The sequence below is a fragment of the Lampetra fluviatilis genome, chromosome 23 (assembly GCF_964198595.1).
Source record: "Lampetra fluviatilis chromosome 23, kcLamFluv1.1, whole genome shotgun sequence".
NCBI classification, from domain to species: Eukaryota; Metazoa; Chordata; class Hyperoartia; order Petromyzontiformes; family Petromyzontidae; genus Lampetra; species Lampetra fluviatilis.
The window spans coordinates 12,471,792-12,499,289 of record NC_136297.1 but is presented as its reverse complement, the minus strand read 5'-3'; the positions used below and the strand labels follow the sequence as shown (position 1 = coordinate 12,499,289).

General features: G+C 51.6%; 1 protein-coding gene across 2 annotated transcripts in view; it reads left to right on the top strand.

The window, feature by feature from the left end:
* The window catches only part of TBCD (tubulin folding cofactor D), a 112,601-nt gene that overhangs the window by 60,032 nt on the left and 25,071 nt on the right, over positions 1-27,498 (top strand). For both annotated transcript variants that reach the window (XM_078867249.1, XM_078867248.1), the window contains exons 18-25: positions 80-160; positions 1,926-1,999; positions 6,016-6,133; positions 8,472-8,532; positions 8,969-8,991; positions 14,443-14,474; positions 21,384-21,446; positions 21,682-21,752. In XM_078867249.1, coding sequence (XP_078723375.1) covers positions 80-160; positions 1,926-1,999; positions 6,016-6,133; positions 8,472-8,532; positions 8,969-8,991; positions 14,443-14,474; positions 21,384-21,446; positions 21,682-21,752 — 523 coding nt within the window. The remainder of the gene's footprint in view (positions 1-79; positions 161-1,925; positions 2,000-6,015; positions 6,134-8,471; positions 8,533-8,968; positions 8,992-14,442; positions 14,475-21,383; positions 21,447-21,681; positions 21,753-27,498) is intronic.

Genomic DNA, 27,498 nt, shown 5'->3' with positions numbered 1-27,498 from the left:
TCCCCTCCACGTTCCCCTCTTTGTTCCTCTCCACGTTCCTCTCCACGTTCCCCTCTATGTCCGCCTGTCGCCCCCACAGCGAGTACATCGCCGGCTTCCCAGAATACACCTGTCCGCTCATCGACCACCTGGTAGAGCTCAAGATCAACCACTGGGACAGGTAGAGCGCCCCGTGCGTGAGCGACGGCGTCGGAGCCTCCACGCGCAGCCGTCGTGCAGTCGCACGCCGTTCCAGACGCCCCCGGCCTCTCCCCGATTGCAACTCTAGTCGTGCCGTTTGTTGCCGACCGCTCGTCTTTTTGGTCCCGTGCCCAGAAACTGTTTAAAAATGACAAGCGATAATTACATTTTAATAATTGCACCCCGTTGTTTTGCACGAGAAACAAACGCATTATTTTTATTACCATCAATTAATTGTTTCCTTTTTTCACGCTGATTGTCACTGCCGTGCATAGTCCCTTGATTGCCGCGTGTGATCGCGTGGTGGCGTCGCTCATTAGCAGCGCATCCCTTGAGGACGACGGCCCCAACAATCTCGTTACCACGTTGGGGCACTGGAGCTTGTCACATTTGTGCGACTCGTTGGAGTGAAGCCAACGCAGCAGCTGCATTCCCCGCACATCGTATTACGAGGGCGTCGTGAGTCTGCTTAACATTGGAAAGAAAATTAATCAATTTGTTGTAGGTGTAGTTTACAGCTCTGGCTGGAAGGTATGAATCACAGATCACTGGCATACCACTCTATAAGGGCCGTGAGCTCATTCCATTGTATTAATGTGGAGATCACATTACATTATTAACAGGTCTTCCGTCTGACAAACGCTCGTCTGGACTGGATTAAGTAAACAAAGATCATTTGTGGCCTTTGTCAATCCGCTGCTGGATGAAGACCTCCCTATGCCGTATCGGTCATGGGGACTTGGTTTGACCGTACTTCACCGCGCTGGTCCGTGCGGGTTGGTGAAAGTGGTGGCGGGACTGGTGGGGAGTGGTGGTGCAGCGGTTAGCGCGCTGCGCTACGAACCTAGCCACCCGAGTTCGATTCCCGCACATGGCCAACGCCAGTGACGATTATCTGAGCTGGTCCTGGGCTCCCCTAGGTCGACTCAGCCTAAAATAAGTACCTGGTGTGATATGTAGACATCGCCACTAGGGAGACAAAGGCGGTCGGGCGTGGTACTGTCCCCCCCACCTCATTGTGTGCTGTGCCGGCCTTGATAGGTGCTCGCTAACAGCACTTTCCACAACAGTCTGTTCAGGCTATAGGGGGGGGGGGGGGTCTGGACCGACCGGTTCAGACATCGCTTGCCAAGGGTGTTAGCCAGGGCCGAGAATTAAACCCAGCAGAGTGCGCTAACCACCGCTCCACCCACCCCCCCACACTGCGATTAGCACAGTTGGCTACCTACGGTGCGAAAGAAGTTCAAAATAGATGCATACTCATCATCAGCCGCTGTGGTCAGACCACTGCTGGGTGAAGGCCTGTGCATTTCGTTGCCATCTCTCGTGATCTCCACACTAACAGCAAACACACTGGTGGCGTGTCGGCGCTGCACTTTACCTGGTACTTTTGTCATGTATGGACGTATATATGTACTGTATGTTGAACTTCTTTCGTACCGTACGTAGGTAACCGTGCTAATCGGAGGAGCTGGGAAGGACAACAAATTAAAACAAAAAAGTCGTTGTACAGAAATGAGTTTGTCAATCTAAAAGATTTAAAAGTGCACAGCTGCAGTGGCTCCCTAATATCAGAAGGAAGAGCATTCCAGACGGCCGCAGAAGCGACAACATGTCTTGGAACGATGCATGCCGTGCCCCTTGCGTGTAACGTCTTGCTGGCGTGTCGGCGCTGCTGCGTGCTAGCGGGCGCTCCTGTCGCGCGTGGATGATGCCGTGCCGTGCCCCTTGTGTGCGCTTCGCAGCGCGGTGTGCGAGCTGGCGGCGAGGACCCTGCACAACCTCACCGCCAAGGCCCCCGAGTACATGGCCAACACCGGTGAGTGCCTTTGTGAGAGAGGGCCAGAGAACGAGCGAGTGAATGAGTGAGCTCACGCCCGTGCGCGCGTTCCCAGGCAGGTACAATCCCATCTGTTCGATCACAGTTTAATTTGCACATCAAGATCAAAGATTAAAGCCGTTTGTGCCACCACCACACCTTGTCAATGTGTTTTACCCTCCGCCAGATCCCACAGCTGCTGCACAGGAGACACAGAGCGACCTCCAAGATCTGCCCCGACAGTCTCCCAGCATCTAGCATAAGATACACTCACATAGAGATGTGCAGCAACGTATAGGAACCCTTAGACTCACACAGAGACCCACAGACTCACGCAGAGACCCACAGACTCACACAGAGACCCACAGACTCACGCAGAGACCCACAGACTCACGCAGAGACCCATAGACTCACACAGAGACCCACAGACTCACGCAGAGACCCACAGACTCACGCAGAGACCCATAGATCTGCCCTTACATTATGTGGCCACAGGACTTGGCCTTGGTTGCCAGATTTGTGGAGACCAAACCAATGCCTGTTGGCCCTCCCCCACCCTGCACACATCCCACCCAGCGCAACTTATTTTTACAGTCATGCCACGATCTCTTCCCGACTTGTCCAATGTTTATCCTGTCTGGCCATGAAATTCCCAGCGTCCAATCTCAGACACCTGAGCAGCTCAAATGCGAACAGCTTATTTCCGGGCTGCTTAGTTAGGGTCTAGCTCGCTGAACCACACAGCGATACAGACAGAAAATGTGGAACTTTGCAAGCGTGGGTTTTTTCTCGGTGCTCCGGTTTCCTCCCACGTATAAAACACTTATTAATTTGCTAATAACACCATAATATGTCGAGGACTGCAGAGCTTTGGCAGTTGGTGGTGCTGGATCACCCGATAACTGCCTTTTCACCTGTCCAGTTCTTGGCGTCTCTCTTTAAGAGTGAGCGATTACTCTGAGCGTTACGACTTGAAATTATTTTTTTCTTACGACGGTGACGTCACCCGATGCCATGTGACATGGCTTTCGGGGAAAAAATAAAGTGATGTCAATGTTAGTTGATGTAATTTCCGGTTTTCTGATCAACCTGAAACAAAATAAATTTTTGGATCGCAGATATAGTAGTGTCGTGACGAGGCCCTAATTTGGCAACACATTCCAAATACATCCACTGATCTGGTCACATTTCTATCTCCGCCCTCCGATAAGTAGCAGAGTGTTTAACTGGGACACGGGGCCGCAGTGGCCGCGACGCGTTGCAGTGCAATATCACCGAAAGATCACCGCCAAACTACGAGCGATACGGGAGTGACCGCACCGACAATCCGGCTTCGTTGAGAGGTCACGGCGTCGCAGTTTGGCGGTGGTCTGTTTTGACTTGTCGGCGGCGGTGGTGATGACCTGTGAAAATGAGTGTGTGGTAGTGCCCCTTCACTCATTGTGGCGCACTCAAATTACCCGTCAAACTGCTTTGGAATTGAGCCAGCAGACGATGGTGGGTGGGTGGGTGAGAGGGGGGGTTTGTGAGCTTTTAAGTGATTTACGATGGTCTGTTTTTGTAAGATTTCTAAGCGCACCTTGACGGTCAAGTCTCCTCTTGTCACTTTAAAGGTCAAACATCTCCCCCGTGACCTTCGTTGTGGTCAACGTTTTGAGAAAATACCCTTTTTGTTGCCTCGGGGCGCAATTTAAAAATGCTTCAATTGGTGGAGGGGTTGCTAAGGTTTGTTTTTATCTTAATTATCGTTTTCAAATTTGACTACAGGTTTTGCCTCTACTCCATCCACCACTTTACACATACAGTCTATTTTGTTTAGCGTTTGGCGCAGTTATTTAATTATTTATAATTTAAAAACATGCAGAAATTGGATACTTCATCGCAGTGACCCCCCCCACCACCATCCTCTTTGCGGAGACACTTGGGCAACGTTGTGTTCGAGACTTGGTGGTTACAGGAATGTGCGCGCTCGTATGAGAAAAGGAATGTCACTTTTTTCGTGCCCGAGCCTTTGTTAAAGAGCACCATATTAATAGCAGCATTCTGTGAAGAGCTGCTCTGTAATCTTAGGTCACCTGGTCGCGGCGTTTTGTACGGGCAGATGGACGGCGCTCACTGTGATGTCAGAGCGGAGGTGAATGTGTCCCGAGTGAGCGTTGCTTTGCCACGCCAGGGACTCTACTGTCCATGGGCGTGGTCTGAGACTGTTGTTGTTGTCGTCTTGGTGTGGTCTGGGACTGTTGTTGTTGTTGTTGTCTTGGTGTGGTCTGGGACTGTTGTTGTTGTCTTGGTGTGGTCTGGGACTGTTGTTGTTGTTGTTGTCTTGGTGTGGTCTGGGACTGTTGTTGTTGTTTTGGTGTGGTCTAGGGCTGCTGTTGTTGTTGTCTTGGTGTGGTCTGGGACTGTTGTTGTCTTGGTGTGGTCTGGGACTGTTGTTGTTGTTTTGGTGTGGTCTGGGGCTGCTGTTGTTGTTGTCTTGGTGTGGTCTGGGACTGTTGTTGTTGTCTTGGTGTGGTCTGGGACTGTTGTTGTTGTTGTCTTGGTGTGGTCTGGGACTGTTGTTGTTTTGGTGTGGTCTGGGGCTGCTGTTGTTGTTGTCTTGGTGTGGTCTGGGACTGTTGTTGTCTTGCTGTGGTCTGTGGCCATTGTTGTTGTTGTTTTGCTGCCTTGCCCCAAGCTTCCATTGGATGTTAAGAGATGGGCAGAAATGTATGTGCCTTTGCAATTTGTACTTCTATACTGTTTAAATATTTATTTATAGAAACTTTCTTACCTTTGCTTTACCTTGCTGTTGCATTGTTTGTTGATGTAACTTACTGACCACCCCAGGCCCCCCTACTGGACGCCTGTGAAAAAATGCTCCATATCTCGTTGGATTCCTCCTCCAGTCTAAATTAAGATTCTGATTACATCAACGTCGTTTACATCCTTCCTGATTTCAAAATATGGTTGTTTTTTTGTCCCGATTTGTATTGGTTTGGCTTTTGTCGTTTTGGTGGCCAAGATCACTCACTGTGGTTACACGAAATAAAATCTAAACTCAAGTCGAATGGGAGTCAAGCCATGCAGAATGCCTGAGCAGATTCATACGAGATTCACTACAAACAAATGAACAGCACCGAGCCAAGCCTGTCCTTTGTAATCAACAGGGCGGCACCGACGTGTTCAGAACACTGCATGGGAATTTTTCAAATGCACTCTTCATTACATCAGCAGATGCGCGGAATAATTAACTACCGGCGGGCATTTATCTCAATGTAGCCGTGGCATGGGACAAAGAATGACGCGCAGGCACGAGGGCACGTACTCTCGAGCCACATCCGAAAAGGAAAGCCGTAAATCACGGCAGCGCCGGCTGTGAACATAAACCGCAGTGGAGAGTGGGAGAGTGGGAGAGTGGGAGAGCGGGAGATGGGAGAGTGGGAGAGCGGGAGAGTGGGAGAGTGGGAGAGTGGGAGACCGCTCGCCTGTGAGCGCGACGGCCGCGGCGCGGCCAGGACTCCTTGACAAGAGCTGCAGACTTGAACCGGTCACCTGATTCTCACCTGAATTCTCACCTTTTTAAACTAAATAAGCTTTAAACTTCAAAAGTAAAGCCGTACTCATTAGTCACTCAGCCAATCGGTCACCTAAACCGTTGGTGGACACTGCGCTCGTTCTAACTTAATTGTAATTGATTATTATTGTTATTGCGCATGTTTACCCAGGAAAGCTTCCCGAGAATATTTCTCCAGGAGGCTCTTCCTGCCGAGTGTTCGCCGTGTGGGGACGGTGTTGCTGCGCGTGATCCGAGTTGAATAATAATCGGCAGCATTGGGACGTTTTAGGAAACAGCGGAGTAGCGTATCGCTGTGATGTCTCTTTCGTGTTTGTGGATCGGGCATTACCGTCGGCCCCATTTACCGGCATGAACGTATGTCCACTGTACACCAACACGGCACTTTGTGTGAACTTGAAAGGCGCTTCTGATGTCTTCGTTGCCACTCTCATCTCTTTCCTTACGTGGGCCCCGCCAGTGCTGCCCAAGCTCTTGCCTCTAGCCACGGGAAGAGACCTCAACACGCGCTACGGAAGCATCCTGGCGTGTGCCGAGGTCACGCACGCTCTGTCGGAGCTGGCCGCCCGCGACGGCAGGTGAGGCCACCGGCCCCCCGCCAGCGGGGACGTGCTCCTCTACGGAGACCCGTGCGCGGTTTCTCGTTTCTATTCTCGCGGGCGCTTTGCGGGCTGTACCTTGCGGCTCACCGGTTTGCGATGGCGGTGGGAGAGGTTTGGGGGGGGGGCAGCAGCGGCGGTAAAGGTCGCAGTAAAATCAACGCACAAGCAGAGACGACGAGATGCAGCTGTGCAACCCTTCCAAGTGTTCAATCCCATCTTGTGTCAGGGCACACAGTAACCCTTGCCGAAGACAATTGGACGTAACATTGCAAGTCTTCGAAGGGCATTATTATTATTGTTGTTCCAGACCGGAGTAATTGCTCGCTTGCCAGTGCTAATCGGCCACCTACACATGAATCACACTTGCAAGCCACTCCACGGGATCGCCCAGAAAAACGAGAAGGGAGGGCACGTGGGCGGGCGAAGAAGTGAAAAATCCAAACTCGAGATATCGTTGCGAAACTCAAACCGCGCGCTCTCGTGTGCGTGCGGGCTGCCCCCCCCCCCCGCCCCCCCCCGCCCCCCGCCTCTCGTGCTGTTCGGAGGCAACGTGTGGTAGGTGTGGCGGGCTCTGTGGTTCTCGGGGCCCCGGGGCGGTGAGTCTGGGCCGCTAATCCCACCCGTATCGGGTTTTGCGTAATGCTTACCGAGACGCGCGCCTGAGCAGGCCTGCGTGAGCAGCGCCTCGGCGGGGAATTGGGGGGGATCGTCGATCGGGACGACGTGCCCCATCCCCCCACCAAGCCCCCTTCCCGTGTGGATTTTATTTGGGTGTGTGTTCGTGTCACCCGTTTCCCCGGGGGTGATATTTCTAACCTTTCGGGCTTTGCGTTTGCCGCTGGTGAGTGATGTGCAACAAGCTCTTTAGGAGGTGGTGGGAGGGGTTGTGCGGGCAGGGCGGCGGTGCGTGAAATTCAAGTGCGAACGAATGAATGAAATCGACCGCGAACGTTCGCATTCCGCGAGACAAAGTGCCTGGCCGCGTCCGTCTACTATTTTTGGTGCCATGTTTACGCCGTAGCTCAGTCGACGGCGCCTCGGGGCACGAAATATATCTCACGGCAGCGGAGGAAGAAGTTGTATCTCTGAGCGCGATTTTTGGCAAGCGTGAAGGTGTGCTGTTTGGGAGCGACGCTTCACTTCATGAACGAGTATTTAGTTCTGAAAAAATAAGAAGAGGTTTTGCCTTATTTAGCAGGTGCTGCCCACTTCTCAGGCAGGGTCGACTCACCCCCATTATAATTAGACTTGTAACGCACCATAGAGTGTTCGCTCAACTCTCGGAGGAGAGTGCGACGGGGAACTGCAGACAAGCAGGGAGGTAGCCACGCGGTGAGCCGACGCCAACAATTTTGCCCACGCTCTGCAGTCCTCTGTGCATTAAGATGTTTTCAGACAATGCTTGAGTGTTCATGCATCGCTGTGGGGCCGGTGAGATCGGCTTATTGGGTTGCACGACTTAGTGGGGAGCTATCAAGTGAACGAGCTGCAGAGTGAATGATGCCAACCATAGCAATGTGGAATTTCCCGACTGCAGGCTGCAGAACGCCTGTGCAGGTGAGGCTGACTGCGAGAGGCCAAGGCAGAGCAAGGAGGGATCCCATCCTTACACAGCAGGCAAAGGGCATAAGGAGGCACGAGGCTTGAATTGTCTTGCCTAGAAAATATCGATCTGGAGGATGAATTTATCATTAAATACAACCCGTACATCCCACGTTAAAGCAAAACTTTACGTCAACGTTTTAAAGTAATAATGAATAGCTGCCATTTCATTCGGGAGGTTCCCAATACGGGTTAATAAACGTTTTGTTTCAGAAGGATCCTACATCGGCATGTTTGGCCAATCCATTAAAATAGTTGTGTTTCATGTCGGAGGAAACCAGAATCCCCGGAGAAAACCCACAAACGCAAGGAAAAAACACTCGTAGCTCCGCACAGATGGATTGAAGCAAAAATTGTTGTACTACCTTAATCCTCGGGGGTGGTTAGGCTGTTCTGAGTTTGGGAGATGTCATCTCGTGGGGCTGAAGATTGTGGCTTTGCGGTGGAACAGAGTTGGAGGTTTGCAAGATCAAATGCTGGTTTCGGGGGGGTTTACTCTGCCCATCATACGTCGAGGCTCATTAAAATGGGTACCACTTTGTGGGAAAGTAAACAGTTAATGTCCTACGGATCGACTCGCCCTCGCCATTGGAACGTGGAACTTGCACCGCTGGCTCGGGGAGATGAGAGCACCACCGCCTCGGTGGTGCTCATCGTTGATTGGGCGGTCGCGTTTTGCTAAAACCTGCGCCGTTTGGTTTCGTGTGAACAGGCGTGTGGAGGAGCTGCTCGGCGACGAGATGGTGACCGGGCTCAAACTCATCCACGCGAAGGTCGGTAGTGTTCAGCTAATGCTGACGTGTGACCCCTTGCCCCTCTACCGGACATCTGTGGGGGGGGGGAAAGAGCTTTACAGCTCATCGGATTCCTCCTTCAGTGCAAATAACTGAGATGAGTGCAGAGGAGTGCAGAGCTTTGGCAGTTGTTGGCGTCGGCTCACTGGTTGGCTGCCTTTGCGCAGGACCCTCCTGAAAAGAGTCTTGAGACTCGGAGAGGCTTTTTTGGGTAAGCCTGCATGACAATATGATTTGTATGTATCTGAAGTAGAAACGAATCGTGAACCATAATATTGGTTTGTGAAAGCCAGCGTGCTAAATTGAAGCAGGATAAGAATACTAATACATAATTTACACGCTTTGCTAATGTGATATCGCACGTGTGATGGAATATGAAACGTATGGTAATGATGTCCCTTTGTTTATTTTGCAGCTGAATGATGCAAAGTATTACAGGTGAGACGATGTGAAGTGGTAATGGTCATGGACTCTCTCTCCCTCCCTCCCTTTGGCGTCATTTAAACTCGATTCGCTATCCGTGGTGTTCCCAAGATTACGTGCAGATCTCGCAGCACAGAGAACAGGAAGTTCAGCCTGCGCGCCATCCCGGCGCTGTATATTTACGTGACTCATTGTGTTCCTGAATACGCAAAGGGAGAGTCACGTTTGTGATGTATTACGTTAACCTTACCCTGACAGCGTTTGCTAATTCAAGACAAAATTCAGTACATTTAAAGTTCAACACTCCACTTTTGGTTAAAGGTGCAATTTTGACCACTTTGGTATAGAATTGCTTTAAGGACGTCGTGCATCAATACGCAACCCATGACAGTGGCCGCACGACGATGCCATTATGGCGCACCTGAGCATAGCTCCATCAGCTTAATTAACTCTCTAACCAATCTGGAAACTCACGTCACACACACGAGGGCGCACGGCCAAGGAGAGTATCTACTAAGTAAGAGCTGTTTAACTATAAACTTTTTGTTATTTGACCGGGTAAGGTACACAGCTCTTTTTCAGAAGTGATGTGGTCATCACAAATGACAGCTCAACAAAGTGGCTTATCGCGTCGAAATTTAAAGCAGCCAAATACTGTTAAACGCACGTTGATTCTAAAAGTGGAGGGAAAAAACAGAGGCCCGGAGAAATATCTACAGGACCACGGGGAGAACATCCAAACTCGAAATATACAGGAGGCGTCAGGGTCGGGATCGAATCCACGACGTCTTGTATACCAGGCGAGGTAGTTGACATCTCACCAACATGGCAGTCGAGGCAGCCCAAAACAACATGGGAAAGCACCCCTGAGGCTCGGTCAACATCAATGCTGGTGCGCTGTAATGGTTTGCAACCCACTGGATTTCCAATCCGGTTCGATGTTTCTGGCACGGCGGTTGACATGGTGCCGATTTCTTAAACGGCGCCGCCTCCGTCTGCCCGCAATCTAAATGGGTTCCACCGCGGTTAGTTGACCGGTAGGTTGCATGTGTGGTGGCAGCGCAGCGTGGGCACTCCCAACTCTGTCCTAAACGTCTGACGAGCGTGGTGGTGGTGGTGGTGGGGATGGGGTACTTCCTCTTACACACCTCTTCCAAGATGTCTGGCCAGCCGTGGTGCGAGGGGCTCTGGGGAGCCCCCTCCGGTAGAGGCCTTCCCGCCAGCAGCGGCGCGAGCGAGCAATTGCAGGGCTGCGCCTTTACCTTTTACCTTGACTTGCCTTCAACAAAAAATAGTTTTATTGGCCGAGCATTGTGGAGCCGTTGTTGAACTTGTGACAATTGCCACGGTGCCGCGGGGTGCTTTCCCATGATGTGCCCACATCGCTAAAGATCGCGCTCAATATGGCCACCCTCTCTGGGCTCACAAAGGAGGCCCTTTGTCTCTATTACAGCTCCCTGCAGGGCAAAGCCACTTGGAAAATGCAATCGCCATAGAAATACATAGAAAAAAAAAATAATTACGGCAAACCCCAGACCCCTAATTACAAGCAGGGTGGAAGCGGCTGAGTCTTCGTCGGCTGCCGCGTTGAAGTGCTTCATCGAAATGCTTCCAAAGCAGCTGCTCGCGTCTGGGCTTGCCATCAGCTTGCTGTCTCCGTGTCTCTGAAACGCTTTACAACTGGGGGTTGAGAGTGTTGTCTTGCATGAGCGCTGTCCGTCTGTCCCAGCTGCCTGCGGAAGGAGGCACGTTGTCTGCTCGGTTTTTTTTCCGACCTTGATAAAGAAAAAGTATAAGTCTCATCCCTGATCCGGCCTTTCCAGAAAGACACGGTCAGTCGGCAAGGCAATCTGGGAGTTGGTGGCAAGTTCAGTTTGTGTCAAGTTTTGGGCAACTCGATTTTGACTCCGTTTTCAGCTTTATGTGTTGGCAATATCAGTGTAACATCAAACATTTTAGATACTCGGGATGCCTTTCGTCAACAGTGTCTCACAAGATCTGAGTTTGGATGAATTTTGAAGAGCAGCTGTTATTTTAGAAGTCTTAAAAATGTCCAGGTTTAACTAAAAAAATAACAGTATTTTTTTTCTGACGAGCATTCCATTAAATATGTTTTTTTGTAAAACTTACAATGACAATTCTGATGGTCAGTTGTGTAAATGATTAAGACAGCAGGATTGAAAGTTTAACAGAACTTCACCAACTACTCATCTCTTCATTTTCTTCGCATAAAAGTTTCAATCGCCTGCAATAAGTCGCGACCTCAGAGTAATCTCATTTATTTATTTTATTTATGTTTTTAAAAAGTGAACCGATGCCTTTGACATTTGTTGTGAGATTTGTGGCATTCCTCCGAGCTTACGCGTCGCTGTGCCTAAAGAATGCCACGCCGGCTACTCCGCCACTGTGGGTGGCGGCGCAGTGCCGAGTTGCACGGCGCCCGTGCCACCAGGGGGCTTAGCGTGCGCCAAAGTGATCACTGCTCGAGTTCCCGTCGATTACAGCGATCTGCTTGCCACGCACGCGCGCGTACACGCTCGTACGCGTGACGCAGCTGACTGCCGCTGCTGCATTCGCAGTTAAGGGAATGTATCGATCGTTTGGGCCGGTGGATTGGCCAGGCGGTTTTCGCGCGTTGAGCTACGAACTCCCATCGCCTGGGTTCGATTCCTGTTCACGGCTGACGGCAGTTCGTTCCTCTGGTTCTAGGCCACAACTGCAGGTCCTTGGCTGCGACCTCTATGTTTTCTGCCCTCCTCTTTGTCTCCATGAAGTCCCCCGCTCTCTCTGCAGCTCCTCCAGCATCCCAATCCAGGGCCTCCCTCTCGTTCTCATCCCTTCCGTTCTTCCTTCCACAACTTCATCACCAACCTGTTCCCTCGTAGCATCCGTCCAGTCGAGTTCCCCCCCTTCTCTTTCTCTCTCCTTCCGATGACCCCCCATCATCATCGTTCGTTCTCTCGATGATGCCCCTCGAGATGGGCTTCTTCTCTGCCCAAATCCATACCCAACGTCTCGAACGCTTCTCCACCGTCTCAGCGATCACGTCTCCGCTCCGTGCAAAGCCCACGCTGCCCACCATCGTCTCGACACGCACCTTCCCCTTCGCCGCGTCACTCGTCGTTCCTGTCCAGTGGCTCTTCCCTCATTTCGCCCAACCAAGCCTGCATCTTATTTCCGTGGCGAGTGGTCTCGCACAGCCGCAGGTGGTCATTTCTGGACCAGTTCTGAGCACCCCCCCCCTCCCGCCCTTCGACAATACGCATTGACCGGTGTGGGGAAGTATGGACAATCGACCTACGTGGTGTGGGGAGGCTTTCATCCAGCAGTGGATTGACAAAAGGGTTGTGAATTATTAGATTGTTATTAATTATCAACCGCATTATCGTATTTGGACAGAGTGTCGCTTATCCCTAATCGTGATTTCTAACCACAAGCGTGAATGTGTAATCTGCAGCAGCAGCAGCAGCAGCGTCATCCTAGGATTCTCCAAATGGAGTGAAAGTAGCTCACGGAGACAAAGTCGGTCACCCTGGCCACAAACACTTTGCACAAAATGTGGAACGAAATGTCCATTTGTGTGCAAAGGGCAGATAATTTGTTAGGCACGCATCGAATGATCAATTAAAACTGATTCTTGCACTCGGTGACGCGTGCATCACATCAAAAGTGAGAATTGGTCGCTGTATTGGCAGTGCATGCAACTTACGTGCAACTGGTTATGATGATGTGACAATTATGCTCGTGGGGCGAACACAATGGCACAAGGGAAGCAGGCGAGTAAGCAGAAACAACACGAGAGAGATGGCGAAAACCAAACTACAATCCATTTTTGAATCAAACCCCGATTAATGTCAATTCATCACTTCGCTGGGAGGGTTAATAGGTAGGCGCTTAGTGTTCACGGATATCTCTCCCAGAGACCGTTGGGCTTCCTTCGGAAATCACCGCTGGGCGGACATCGCTCAATCGGCGGTCTCGTGAGCGTCACGGCGACTCCTCCGCCCGCGTTGCTGTGTCACCAACGTCGCGACCAATTCTGGGCGGGCAACATCCATTCCTCAGCTGCAGCAACGTGGCGGCCCACCGCCGCCTCAATCTGTCGCCCCTTTAAAGGACATGAGCAATGCCATTGCCTCCGTTTGATTCATTATAGTAAAAAAAAATTCTGAAGAGTCTTGCGATGTTTTTTTTATTTCGGTGGGCTTGCCGCCCTCCGGCGAGGGCCCTTCGTGTCTGTGCGTGGGAGTCCGAGGGGGAAGGGGGGCCCCGGCTGCCCGCGGGTAAACCCAGGGCGGCATGAGTCGGAGCATAATTGATAAAGTCCCCACAAAGGCGTAGCAGCAGCAGCAGCCCTAGGTTGGGTGCACTTCACATTTGCAAAAGGACAATCTGCACCTGCGGCATTTTTTCTCTCCCTCCCTCCCTCTCTCTCCCATCTGCTCACACTTGTTCGGGGGGCTCGCCCAACCAAGTACTGGAGCCTTCCAGAGCGCCGGCTTCTCCTCGGAGAGGCGCGCCACGGGGGGAGAGTGAGGGGCAGGAAGCGCCCTCCGACTTCCCGTCCATTCGCTCGATCCCATTATAAGGCCGTCAGATATCTTCTCGAACCTAGAGTGCGAAACCGGTGATGTTGTTATCCCTGAGCGTGGGTGCGGCGGGCGCGTCGCTTCCCTTCGCCCCCGCCCGCTGTGGTCCTTGATTGTGCGTTGTGGCCTTGTTTGCGGTCGTCCACGGGCAAAGATGCAGCCCTGCAATAGTTTCTGGCGCCACCGTTGGCTCCAGAGAGAGCCCCCCCCCACTTCCTCTCTCGAGGAAATTTGGCCAAATGTTCCACGCTGCAACAGGTGGGAGCCCCCACACTTTACCGCACGTGGCGACCCATCAGCTAACCGGTGCACCCGTTGTACCCGTTGTTACTGCCGGATGGACACAAGAGGACCCTACGAGTGATGAATGTATCCACACGTTCACGCCTGCCACGCAGAGACAATCACAGGGCCCTGAGACAGGCTGAGATGCACGTGGTGAGCGCATCGGGTCCGCGTCACACGATGGGTCGGGTGAACACGGGCCCCAGAATGCACCACTGCGCGAGTCCCCCCCACCCCCCTGCAATGATGTTGCCAAACCGTGAATGGTCGAGGTTGAAAAAGGTGAGAAACTTGAACTGCTGTACAGGTATAAAATCGAGAATCATCGAATTTCGTGGGAAGCAAATCCGCGAATTATAAGGTTTGACCGCGTAACATTTTCTGTTTTATGAATGTGTTCATGACAAAGGTGCTGACACATCTTTTCACCTTTGGCCCTACTCCCCTGCCAACGGGGGTGGTTGCGTGCATTGTGAGCGGAACGTTTGTGGTCATCGCCTGTGCGAGCGATGTGCCTGGATGTTAGCGGCGATGCAGCGGCTACCGCGCGCTCTGCTCCTGGCCGATCGTTGACCGACTTTTCTGTCCCCAGGGGCCTCGGTGGGGAGCTCATGAGACCCGCAGGTAAGAGCACTCACGTTGCCACACACCGATATTCCAATACCCGCCATTCGCCACTTGGTTGATGGTGGCGTCACCACGATGCCTGTGCCAGGCCAGGTGCACTTTGAGGCCACGTGAAGTGTCGAAGGCTCGCCAACAGGAGGTCTCGGGACAGACCCCGCAGGTGCCATGGGTTGGCTGACTGAGATGACTGGTAGATGCACCAGCTGTACCCCCAACACACATGCGCATACACACAAAGATCCCCCGTATAGCATCAACAGCCTGTTGGGACAAGTGCTGTTAGCGAGCACCAATGAAGGCTGGCACGGCACACGAGGGGATAGGTGGCCAACACTACGCCCGGCCGCCTTTGTCTCGCCAGTGACGATGTTTACACATTGCACGAGGTACTCATTTGAGGCAGAGTCGACCTAGGGGAGTCCCAGGACCGGTTCAGATAATCGTCACCGGTGTTGGCTGTGAGCGGGAATCGAACTCGGATTGCCGGGTTCATAGCGCAGCGTAGCGCTAACCGTGGCGAACACAAAGACAAAGATCCCCGTGTAGCCTACACGGACTGTTGAGCCAAGGGCTGTTAGCGAGCACAGGCACAGGCGGGCACGGTGGCGCAGGAGGAGGGGCGGTGTTGCCAGCACCGCGCCCCGGCCATGCACGTCGTTGGGAATATGTGACTTTCGCTTGTTTTTACTCAAAAACGTATTCATTGTGTCGTAAGGGCCCTTCATACGACAAAGTGTAAAGGACACGTCCGTTTGCGTGTCACGTTTGTTTTGAAAGCACGTCACGCATTATCTGTCATCAATTAGTTCCCTAACTCCGTGCCATTCGAATAGAGCTGCCCTTACTCCAATTTGAAAGGGAAAAAAAATGGGGCCGGAAATCCGATTGAGTGGGCAGTTTGAAGCCAAGGCTCAACGCACGGGGGCTTGCGGTGCATGCAGCAGGGACGCGAGAGGGCTTCTGTGTGGGCGCTGGTCAAGTGCCCGAGCGAGGTCAACTTGCAAGTCGAGCGTCTTGAGCGTCGTGCCGGGCGAGGAGCCTTGGCGTGGTTGTTTGGCTGGATTGGTTCCCGATAATAATTATTCACCTTTAATGTTGAATGAAATTCCATCTGCTTTATGTGGCGATGGGGTTAAATGAGATCTCTCCAACTCTGTTCTCTGGTCAGACACTGGTGGTGAGTCTCTGGTGTAGGCCAATCAGTTTAAAAACCAATGCCCATGATCAGATAATGTTTGTTTACACGTTTTGCCGCAAGTATGTGTGGTCAAGGTCGACTTGGTATCTATTTGGTGTTTGGACATCTTAACACATCCTGCTTTATTTCCAGAAAGGGTAAAGCCTATTCTTATTGTTGTCATCATTCACGGCTTCCTTTTGCTTGTCGCCCTATGCGAGAGATATTTTGTTGTTTTAAACATTGCAGGATCATGAGGCGATGATGACAGCTTGGGGGGAAACTTTCATTCCTCAGTAGATCGATCATCGCTGCTGCTGCTGATGTTGTTGTTGACGATGACAATAATTTCATTCATTTGTTCGTTTGCTTCGCCCGAGCCAGCCGTGGTGTTTGGTTACGCGGCTGGTTCGTGACGACGGTGGTGGCGCTTGTGAAGCGAGTCCGCGGGCGTGTGTCGCCTGTGGCACGCCGTCAAACGCGATTGATTTGCGGGACAGGCCTTTTGTGCAAGTCGCTTTTATTTTATTTTTTATGAGCGACAAAATATCCAACAGAGGGTGACGTACTTTACAACACAAAAGTTGTAATTGCCTGCGCTTGTGTTGCCGCGGCGATGCTCCGTACCCGTGACGCGCGCTCTGCCCGCTGACACCGCCGGTAACGATGACGCCGCCGGAGTTCTGATTGTTCAGTCACACGAGTCCCCAGTTACGCATCGACTGGAGCTGCAACAATCGCATCGGCCGATCGATAATGACAGACCGAGCGAGCCGAAAAACAGAGGGGCAGGGTGGATGGGAACGTTCTGAAACGCTTCACCTACGAGATCGAGATGTCATCACAGCCACCACCACCACCACGACGCCTTGCTGCCAACATCTTCTATCCTCTGCCAGAACTCGCAGCTGCTGCACAGGAGACACGCAACTTGTAGATCTGCGCTGACAGTAGACCACCATCTGCGCCAATTCCATGTTTTAGTAAATTTGAGAGTTCTCATTTTGAATCGACCCAGGATCGTTGGGGGTGTACAACAGATGCCTTCGGGATAAACTGAAGCATTTTTCAAGTGTCCTCAGCATGATCCATGGGCAGAGAGCCCGTAGTAGGTGTCATTTGCTTCAACTTTCTCTCTGTCTTGTAGTGCAAACACGCTTAAGTAGTGCCACATTTTTCTGGCACCAATCTCTTATGTCGTTGTTGTCAAGCCATTCTCTGCAAGGTCTTCCTCTCTTTCCGGTACCTTCCTTCCATTTTTCCGAACAACGCACTTTTAATTATCGTGTTTTGTTGTCCATCCCACACACGTGTCCAAGCTTTGGGATGGATTATCGCGCGACAATGCGAAACAGACACAATGCACGGGCCTAAGCCGTGCCGACTCCACAACGACCCCCCGTATAGCCTGTTACAGACGTTTAGGGCAGGTGCTGTTCGCTTGCACCTATGAAGGCTGGTATGGCACACGAGGGGAGGGCGGTGGCCAGACAAAGACGGAGATCTCCCGTATAGCCTCGGCAGACTGTAGGAGCAAGTTCTGTTCGGCAGAGGAGGCAGGCGGTTTCACGAGAACAGCTGCAGCACTGCGCTTCCTTCAATGGGCACGTAGCCAGAGCCGAGTGTGTGATAACAATACAATTCATGTTATTTTGTATAAGCTTAATTCTTACAAATCTCAGAGCTTGATGAAAATGTGCATTTTTTTGCCGCTGTTGGGTGCAGTACTCTGACGGCATTGGGATATTTCAGCTGGGGTTGCCCGATGTTAGCAAAGTGTTGAGAACTGTCTGAAAGCCGCTGCTTGACGCTGCTGGGAGACTTTGGTCCAGAAAGCCCCAAGGCTTATGGGCTAAAATAAAAATGTATTTTAACGCAGTGAAACAGACCATTGTCAAGTTAATTATATTCATATATATGGATGGTCATTACTGAGTCATATTGAATTTCAATATAGCCTCAACGCAAATCGCATCGCACAAGGTGAATTCCGATCATTCCCCAGGGAGCGGTGGCCGATGCCTGACTTTGGGAACCGATAAGAAGACGAACGGTTGCGGATTTTCTGGCTGCCGCTTAAAGAACCCTTAATGGATATAAAAGCGAAGTTACTGGAGATAACACGTGTGTGACGGGGGGGGGGGGTGGATATCGTTGGGACATTGTTGGTGAAAAATGTAAGAGTTAAATCATCAGCAGCAGCCACGTTGGATCCACTGCTGGATGGATGTCTCTGCCACGTAACAATCCACCTGGCGTCCGCACACGGGCCCGATTCCATCACTCCATCTCCATCAGCTTTTCAAAACAACCCGTTGGAGGAGTGTAAATCTTGTATCCCCGTTGGGCCACACCTTCAATGCGGCGTGTAAGATATAAGCGTTGAGTTTGAGTATAGGTTTTTGTGTACAGGACCACGCATCTTTTTTTTTCTCCCCCTCTTTTAAAGCGCTTTGAAGGCGGCTCTTAAAATTAAGCACCGGGTTGCTGGGAGCCGTACGGGCGCCGGGCGTGCGTGCCGAGCAAGTGGCAGCTTGCCGCGCCGGCCAGGGTGACACGGAGGCCGTGCGAACGCGCGAAGGACGAGGCAGGGGCCGCTGGCAGGTCGCTGCCTACGCAGCGTGACGTCATCGCCTTAACCTGCCGAGGATTTCGCGTTGAGGGGGACGACGGAGTGAAGAGTCGGGGTGAGGCGAAGGGGGGCGAGGGTGCCTCTCACGGCGCCTCCTGGCGGCCAACGCCGAGACGGGGTGGAAGGGCCGTGCCCCCTCCCCTCCGTGAGTGCCAGCGTTGGGCCTCGCCTGTGGCCTCTGTGTTGAGTGCCCCCGAGCGCTTGAGGCCGCAGGGTTCGGGGGACGAGGTGTCGCGGAACTGTTGGGGGGGTGGGGGGGTGACGACGATGTGGCACCGTCTTCTCCGCTTCCCATTGCGCAGCTCTATCTAGACTAGTCAATGAAAACGCAACGTGGTGATTGCTGTGACGCTTTAGTTCACGCTCTGTCGCTCGATTGGGAGTCGCATACATTTTAAAAAAATATCTCGTTGGTGGTTTTCTGCAGAAGAGTGTTTAGCGGTTGTCAGGAATCCGCCCGAAGAGGTTGGGAACCAGTGCACCTAACCGAAGCCATAACTCCATAATCCCCGTCATCATCCACAGCCGTGTTCTATCCACTGCTGGAGGTACGCCTCTCCAATCCACCGCCATTTCGCAATATGCCGCAATATAATCATCCACCTAGCAACCTTGCCGTTGCGGTTTGTTGCCAGCCGTTTGACGTTTTTGGTGCCTTTGGGCCTGCGTTGGGGAAATTGTCTACACGAGTTAAAACTCCTTCCCCGTCGCCTGCGCGGTCCACACGATGACGCATCGCGCTCCTCGCCCCGCCCGCGTGCGTGCGTCTGTGCTGGCTCGCGCGCACGCTCATCGTCTACGCTCACGGCACCGAGCATGGGGGGGGGGGGGGCGGTATTGTTTTCCCGGCATGTCGATCCGCCGCTTCGTGATGCCCCCAGATTGATAAATGCCCCCGCCGTGCTAGGCGTGGCGCCAATCACGGTCGCGTTGACAAGCTGAGAATAGAAAGGTAGGTTTTTTTTTTATTATTATAGAATGTTATTTATCTCCCCTCCTGCACTGCTGCTGCCACGACTATTATTATATATTTTCTATAATCCGTGCGAATGCCCCGCGGCGGAACATACCGGGGCAGTACCCGCGCTGCGGAGTCGCACGTTCACCTGACAGCTCATATTGTCATCCCGTACGTGGGCGCGCACCTGCCTAATGAAGCCGTCCAGGTGATGCGTGCTGTCGCTATACAGCTCGCGATGTTATGTTTAATGGAAGTTTATTTTCCCCAATCTCTCCCGATTGATCCGAAAGTCGTCCCCTTACTCATCGTCGTCATCGTCGGCCATGGTCAATCCACTGCTGGATGAATGCCTCCCCCGTGCGTCCGCCGTCGTCTCTGTGATGAGCCCTCGATTTTTGGGTTTTGACTTTGGTCATTTATTTTTTTTATTTTTTATTGCGTGACCTGCACCATTTCACTAGACACAAAATAGATTTCTCTCTCGTACAAGACGGTGCATCGCACCAGTTACGAAGCGGCCTTCTGAAAGTTGACATCGCAGAAGTACTTCCGAGGTCTCGTTCGTTTCCTCTGATCCACGAGAGGGGCAACTGCCGTGTCACACGTGCCCTGCTGCAGAGGCGTTCAATGCTTGGCAATCAAACCAAATGTTTAAACTCTCAGAGATAAAAAAAAAAACTTGAATTACAAGAATACCACATTTAGAGTTGCTTTGGTGCCACGGGCACAACACTGGTACCAATTTAACAGAGGGCATCTCGCTGGACGTGAGAAGTCGACTCACGGAATTACGGGTGGCTGCGTTTCTCCCATCCCCGGATCTCGCGCGGTATCAACCCACACTCCGACGGGTGTTTGACCCCACGAGCCACCTTCCGCCACCTCTCTGAGGCCTAGGTTTCGAGGCTGCTCTTGACACCACGTTGACACGTTGACGACGGGAGACGTTGACGCATGATCACCAGAAATAAATCTTGAGTGAAATAAAATAAAAAAGATTCCAGCAACGCGTGAATGTTTGCGTTTTGTCCGTAACTCTATCCCGTGAAACATTACACGCTCGAAGCACAATTGGCCTCTTCTTTGGGTGGTTATTAAAAGATGCCAAATTTGAAATGACCATGATGTACCCAAGAACTTCTATAGAGAGGTTTGGATTACATAACACTTACGGATAAGGTGAGATTGAATTAGCATCGGCACCGTGCTTACGGCAACTTCTGTTAACGTGGTTTTACATTTCAGCCAAATGAGGTGACGTCATGGAGCTTTTTTGACAAGTGTGTTGTGTAAATCAACAATGTACGAGTTGTGTATCTGTTTAAAGGGTTCAGAGTTGAATGATTTTAGTTATTTGTATTTAATTCCAAGTGAGGCCTCTGGTCTGCTCGGTGTGCGTTTACGGTCTGGGGGCGAATGTAACGAACAAGGAAGCCAGCGCTACACCGATCGTTGCTCAGCCAAAAACATCGCCACTTTAATTTTCTGAATTGAGAAACGTTGGCGTGCTCCCGATTATAAGAAGCCCCGAAAAGAAAGACACATCCCACCAAACTCTAGGATGGTGTAAAATATACTTTTCGTTTTCACATGGAATAGACAGATGCATAAAAAAAAATCTGTATTGCCCTGTCATTTGTTTTGGGATTAATGGTTGTCATCGTGACTGTTAGGTTGGAGGTATCAATTGCCATCAGGTCAAAATCTGAAAATCTATTAAAATTTTTGGGTTTGATTGCGTAAATATAAATGTGTCGTTAAACCCGCCACCACCCGACACAGCCAATTATTAAGGTTTGTCAAGTAAACAAAAAAATCATGGTTATTAGTTTACCAGTTTAGCACGCCGGTGTGTTAGAGAGTAAGCCCACTACAACATTTACTATTCGAGTAACGTGATGTTTTGCTGGTAATTACAACCATCATCATCAGGCGACAGCCAGAGTTGTGGAGAAATCCTCCTCCTGTTTAGGTCTGAAATATTTATCTTACTCATCCACGTACCATTGTGGATAATAGGAAGAATAGGGGTGCGGATAATTGGAGTTTTTCGCGGAACCCAGGAGCCGCGGTTTCGTGCTGCGTCGGTCGTAGAGGAGTTCCACCGTGACGCTGCGCCGTGTTTCCCCTTCACAGTGTGCCGCCTCGTGGAAAAACTCTCGCTGGCCAAGATGCCGTTCAAGAACGACGAGGTTATTGGTAAGGCGTCGCACGCTCGAGACGACGCACGGCCGCTCGCTCGGCAAGCCGTCGTTTGCATCAATGTACTTTGACACACGCGTACATTTTTCGAAGAGTCGGGGCTTAATTTTTCCCTCGATATTTTCCGTCTGGAAAGCCGCCGCATGGGCCGCCTGGAAGTCGGAGATTGTCTGCAAAAGGCATGGCCACTATAGTGCAAGCTGTGTGTACCCATAACAATCCTGTTTTACAGACGGCTGGCAGTGGCTGATAGACGACTGCCTCAAGAATCTGCAACGGTTCAACAATCCAGACGGCATCAAGGTAACAGTAACAACAACCCAGTAAACATCCAATGTTGGGCCAACTAGGCAAAAGCAAATGTGAAGAATCAAATCGATTTATAAATACGGAGCCATCTTTTGGTCATTGCATTCTCGTCCATCGCTCGGCCACGGCGCCTCCGGTGGGCTGTAGGTTTGTTTTTTCTCTTCTAATGATGGAAGAACTGCGGCGCCCCGGTTGGGAAAACCGGCGCCGTCCGTTCCCATCGGCTGTGTTCGGTGTGCGCGGCGCCGTCTCGTCTCACAGCGACTGCGTTTTTTCCCCACGGGCAAGGGGTTATAACCGTGCGAGCTCGCCACTTGTCTGTGCGGCTAATTGTCAGGCCCACGTTTATTCCGTTAGACCTCTTTGTTTAAAACCTTTGGCTTGGAGAGACGCGCGCTCGTGCACGTGCGCACGAGGCTGAGCTGCCAGCAGTCTTGTTTGTGTACAGGAGGAACCTGACTCGGATGGCCCTTGTGTGTAAGCCCCTGTTTGTTTCACATCAACAAACACACACGCGCACAGACACACACTCGCGCGCGCAGACAAAGCACAGCCATTGAATGAACTTAATTGGATAAAAGCGTGTGTGTGTGCTGGCGGTGATATTCACGTTTGAGCCCATCATGCAGATTGTTGTCGCAAGCCTTTTGGCTCTGAGATGAGGAGCGTAAACCATCATGAGCATAAACCATCACACAAACCATCGCATGAAGACGGTCACCACATCACGTGCTTTCAGATGCGCTTCTGAGGCTGTCCGGAACACTCTTCCGTCCTATATTAGGAAGCCACCAGAGCTATGCACTTTTAAATCAAAATTTTAAACTCATTTATTTAGAACTGCTTTTTGTGTTTAGCTTGTGGTCCTTCCCCCGTACCTCCGATTAGCACGGTTGGCTACGTACGGTGCGAAAGAAGTTCAACGTACATATGATGCATTCAGTTGGATTAGAATGGAACCCAGGCACAAAAACACGAACAATACCGATTGTACGGCCCGTGAGGCGTGCATCAGGTCGCGTGAGTAAGAAACGATGTTTTCTTGGTGAATGCAAATGATATACAAATGTTACGTATAAGATAATGGTATGAAAAAAATTACACAAACGAGACAGAAACAAAATTATAAAGAGTACAAATGAGATAACACATAGGTTTTCGCAGCCACTTTTATTATTCGTAATACATTTTTGTATTCGGCCACGTAACGATCTGGCCAAATTGTCGTCATAAGACTCTCCACCACCTGACATCACCGAACTAATGAAATGACCACGCGTGCAAGCGTTGAACGCGCCAATCGTGATCCTCTCAGCTCACCCGTCGGTGGGTCGAAAAATGACTCCCGGAGGGCAAGTCTAACAACAATTAGATGAGCGACATTTCGCTTTAAACTGGAAGTCGCGGAGGAAACGTATCACCTGGTGGCACCCGAAAGTCAACGACGAATCTGAGTACAATTGCGGTAAAGACGAGGCAGCAGCGAGCAAAGTTGCGGCTCGCGGATCCCCGCGGTGGGTGGGGGTGGGTGGTGGATGATTAGCGCCGCCGCTGATGTTTGGCGGTTGGAAGCTTTTCCCACAGCCGCATTCACGGTGCTTGTTCGTGGCCAAGTAATTTGCATCGCTTGACAGCTGCTTGGAAGAGACGTATCTAAAGTACGTTCCTATTCCGTCAGTATACAAGAGACAAACCATTTATCTTTTGTCATCCTTGAAAAATAATTACTTTGCGAAGCTTCGTTTAATTCCCCCCGCTCCCCGACTCGCAGGTCTGGCATGAACAGATCCGTTTGTGGCCGGTGCCTGAGGCTTCATTATTTTGCCGAGCACGGATCTCGAGTTTCCCTCCCTTCTCTCGTTTTCGGGGCCAAACCAGTCGAGTCCCCCCCCCCCCCCCCCCCGAGTCGATTCCCACACTCCGGGCGTCGCGTTGAGCTACCCCGCACCCAGACCAAGCCTCTCCTCCCACGCTGATGCCACCGCCGCTTTGCCCGAGCATAGGTCTCGGAGTCGAAAAGCCATGGGCGGTTTCCTGCTCATACCAGCATTGAGGTGGCGATCCCAACGTTTTACACGGTGAGCTCTTGCCAATGGGACATCTTGATCATTCAGCAGCTTTTGTGATTGACTTTGAAAGAGCAATTGAACTTTGTTGAGTCTTCCTTCTCATGAGTGTGGTGCCCGTGTCGGTATTAGTGGACACATTAGTGCGCAGTATTCGACTCTTTACAGTAGACCAAAATGTGGGAAATGTATTCAGAATCAGAATATGTATTTGTCATCAATATGCTAAATTCCTCTGTTGATATGTAAACTCCTTTGTCAAGGCGTTCTCCTCCTCCCATCCAGCTTAAAATACGCTGCCAAGCTTAGCAGTGTTCATTAGGACGCTGTCTTTCCGACAGCTCTGTTTCTTCACCTGAGGACGGCTGCTTGCGTAGTGGCCGAAACGTCGTGAGAATTTAATTTAATTCTGTTTTATTTTTATTATTTTATTATTTCCCTTCTACGTGACTTTACAGAAAGAACCAATAATATGAATCCCTGCAGTCACGAAAGCTTTAAATCGAAAAATCTGAATATGTATTTATAATGAAGGAATCTGATGAGCTATAAAGCGCTTTTTCACAGATGTCCAGTCGGGGCTCGGCGGTAAGAACGTCACAACAACAAACAGTACAAAAACACGATAGGAGGGCAAAGTACAATAAAGGTAAACAAATCACACAGACACAACACTAAAACATCCCCTTTGTAGCAGGCAAATCCCACCGAGGTGTTAACGTATTATTCAGAAGCGACCATGGCCACAGATGATAGCTCCACAAAGTGGCTTATCATTTAGACATTTACATGATGGTATGATTACAAAATTAATAATAACCTATGAACCCAGGAAAGCCACGCTGAGTCTGAAGATTCTTTTTCAGGAGGATCTTGTCTTGGGATTTGGGATGTTGGCCAACACCTCGATATTGTCTGTGGGAGGAAACCCGTGCAGAGGAGAGAGAGAACACGCAGAAAGTCACCCGAGTTCGGAATCAAACCCAGGCCCTTCCTCACCTGTGAGGCACAAAGTGTGACCACTGCGCCACTAAGACTGTGTCCGTAGGGCCCATCTCCAGCGTCCTCTAAAGAATCGATTGTTGGTCGTGCACGCGGTGACGCCTGCGGCAAGAATGTCCGTGAACTTTCATGACTGTAAAAAAAAACAACGGCCGTTAAAGGGGGAAATTATTCAACACCGTTCATATTTTATTCAAAATATTAAAAAAAACGTTTGTTCTATCGCGCCGTATGAGCGCACCTGTACGGATTGCACACTCGCGTAAAACATAAAAACCCTTCTCTGCAATAAAGACGATAACGTAAGCGCGCAATTAAATAAGTAAACAGCTCGGGATCGATTAGCCAGTGGCGCCACAACGTTGTCGCTGCGCTCGGTTTATTTATTTCCGCGCGAGTAATTACGGCCGCCCCCCCATTGTCGACGAGTTGCGCTTTCTTGTAATGCGACCTTTTTGAAAAATCCCAGGCACCGCAGCAATTAAGGCAAGGGCATTGTCCGAGCCAGCGAGGGGTGGGAGGGGGACGATGGTTGCAGAGGGGGGGGGGGGGGTGCGGTGAGGGGGAGGTGCGGCAGCCACAATGGGGACGCGTCGGGAGCGGCAGACTCCGCGCCACCACCCTCGCCCTGCCCGGCCCCGCTCCTCCATGGAGCCCGCGATGTACAGGGCTGGCACCCCCACCCCCACGCGCCCTTGGGAAACGCGCCCGCCGGGCACCCTCGCCGGCGACGCGTCAGCTCGCACGCACGCACGCAGGGGGTGCGGGGGGAGGGAGAGGGGGAGCACCGTGCGTGGGATTCGTGCGCCGCTTTTGTTCGCTTCGCGGGCGGCCCCGCTCGCGATCGGCGGCGGGCGCCGGGGCACCAGCTAATTGGTGCCGATTGTTCGGCGAGCCAGCACGTGACGGTCGCCCTCGGGCCGGCCCCGGCGAGGGGGTGCCGCCTGAATAACATCACGCGACAGACAGCTGTGGGGGGTCCCGCCTGGTTCCCTCCACGGTGGCCGACGCCGCCGTCCGCCTCCGCCAGCGACATCGCCCCGTCGGCCAAACCCAGCCGCATGAATAATACAGGGATCGGCGTGAATAATTCACTCGCGCGTCACAAAATCATCGCGAGCATTTTGCAATGAAATACTGCAGCTGGCGACAATAGAATGGGAGGTAAACGATGCTGGAATTAGATGTCTGCCCCTGTTAAGCCAGTCCGGCCCCGGGCTAGGTTACATTGACTCCGCCGCCGCAGTTGTCCATTAGACTGCGTCGGGGACAAGGAAGGCGACGTTGCTTGGTTCACCCGATTGACGCGTGGAGCGTGGAGCGTGGCCTGATATTGAGTAAAGGTGCTCGGGGTCATTAAACACGCAGAATGCCCAGCCAGCGTCTTCCATAACCTGGCAATCTCGTCCACCTGTCGCATTCAGGCCTGGTCGGTTAATGTCCCCCCTGCACCAGAAACGCACGTGGGCACACGAACACACCCTCGTCTCGTACGTGCGTGCGCCTTTTGCTTGAAGTAAAAGTCGGTTTAAATACCATTCACTTCAATTACCTCCTGTAGGTCTCAACTAATCATCCTGCCTGCCAGAGTGGATAACATACACAACGCTTTGTGGGAAGTCAGCAGTGAGAGTCCAGTAGAGAGAGAAAGATAGAGAGAGAGACTGGGCCCAGCACTGTGATTATGCCACCCTCCAATACTCGCTCAGGGACGCAAACAGAGATGATCACCAGCCCATGCTGATTCGAGCAGGAGAGCACTTGGATTTCACCTCCAGGTGCTGGAGGTGGCATTATCGGGTGACAGGGATGGCAGTGGGAGCGGGGAAGTTGCCCGTGTGGTGCGTGACCGGGGCTTGCTCGCGCTGCTGCTGCTCCTGCTGCAGGCTAAGTGCACCGCCGTTCGCGTGGGAGGCAGGTGATGCGTGATGACCCCGTCTTCCAACGCGGTCATCGGAGATGGCTCTTCCGCCCGCCTCTAAAGAGGACGCGCTCGCGCCTGCACCCTCGCGTGCCCCCCAGTGTCCCCCCTCTTCCTTTTGCGCGTCGCTGTGGCTTGACCACGGTTCGGCTGCATTTCACCGCAACCTCGGGACTAAACCGCTCGTATCGAGTCTGCGCCGTTTTATAAACTGCACGAGTCAACTTTCGGACACGTTGAGTTCTTCTCAAGAATATGTGAATTTTATCGCAAGTTGACGACCCACGATGGCATTTTTTTGTATTTTCGGCATGGTTGGTATTTTTAGTCACGAGGCGGTTTACGTAACATGCTTTAAAAGTGCCTCTTCGTTTGGCTCGGGTTACCGTTTCATAACTACAGGTGAGCATGCCTACCGCAGTTTTTAACATTCGGTTCATTGTGCACAAATCATAGTTGCAATTTCCAAAAGTGATCCCGAATGGGAGATGTGATATCTTGAGTAATATCGATCGCTGACGTTTGGCGTCCTTCCTCCGCACCTTCAATTAGCACCGTTGGCTACGTACGGTGTTAAAGACGTTCAACCTACATACATACGTCTGTGAGAAAGGACACGGCGCACAGAGAGAGAGAGACCGCCAAATGTACCTCTGCTGTGGTGGCCGGTAATTTATTTGAAAATCCGTCGTAAATATCCTGGCAGTCATCAAGGAGAAACATAGATTATGGCTTTTGAATACAGGTGCAT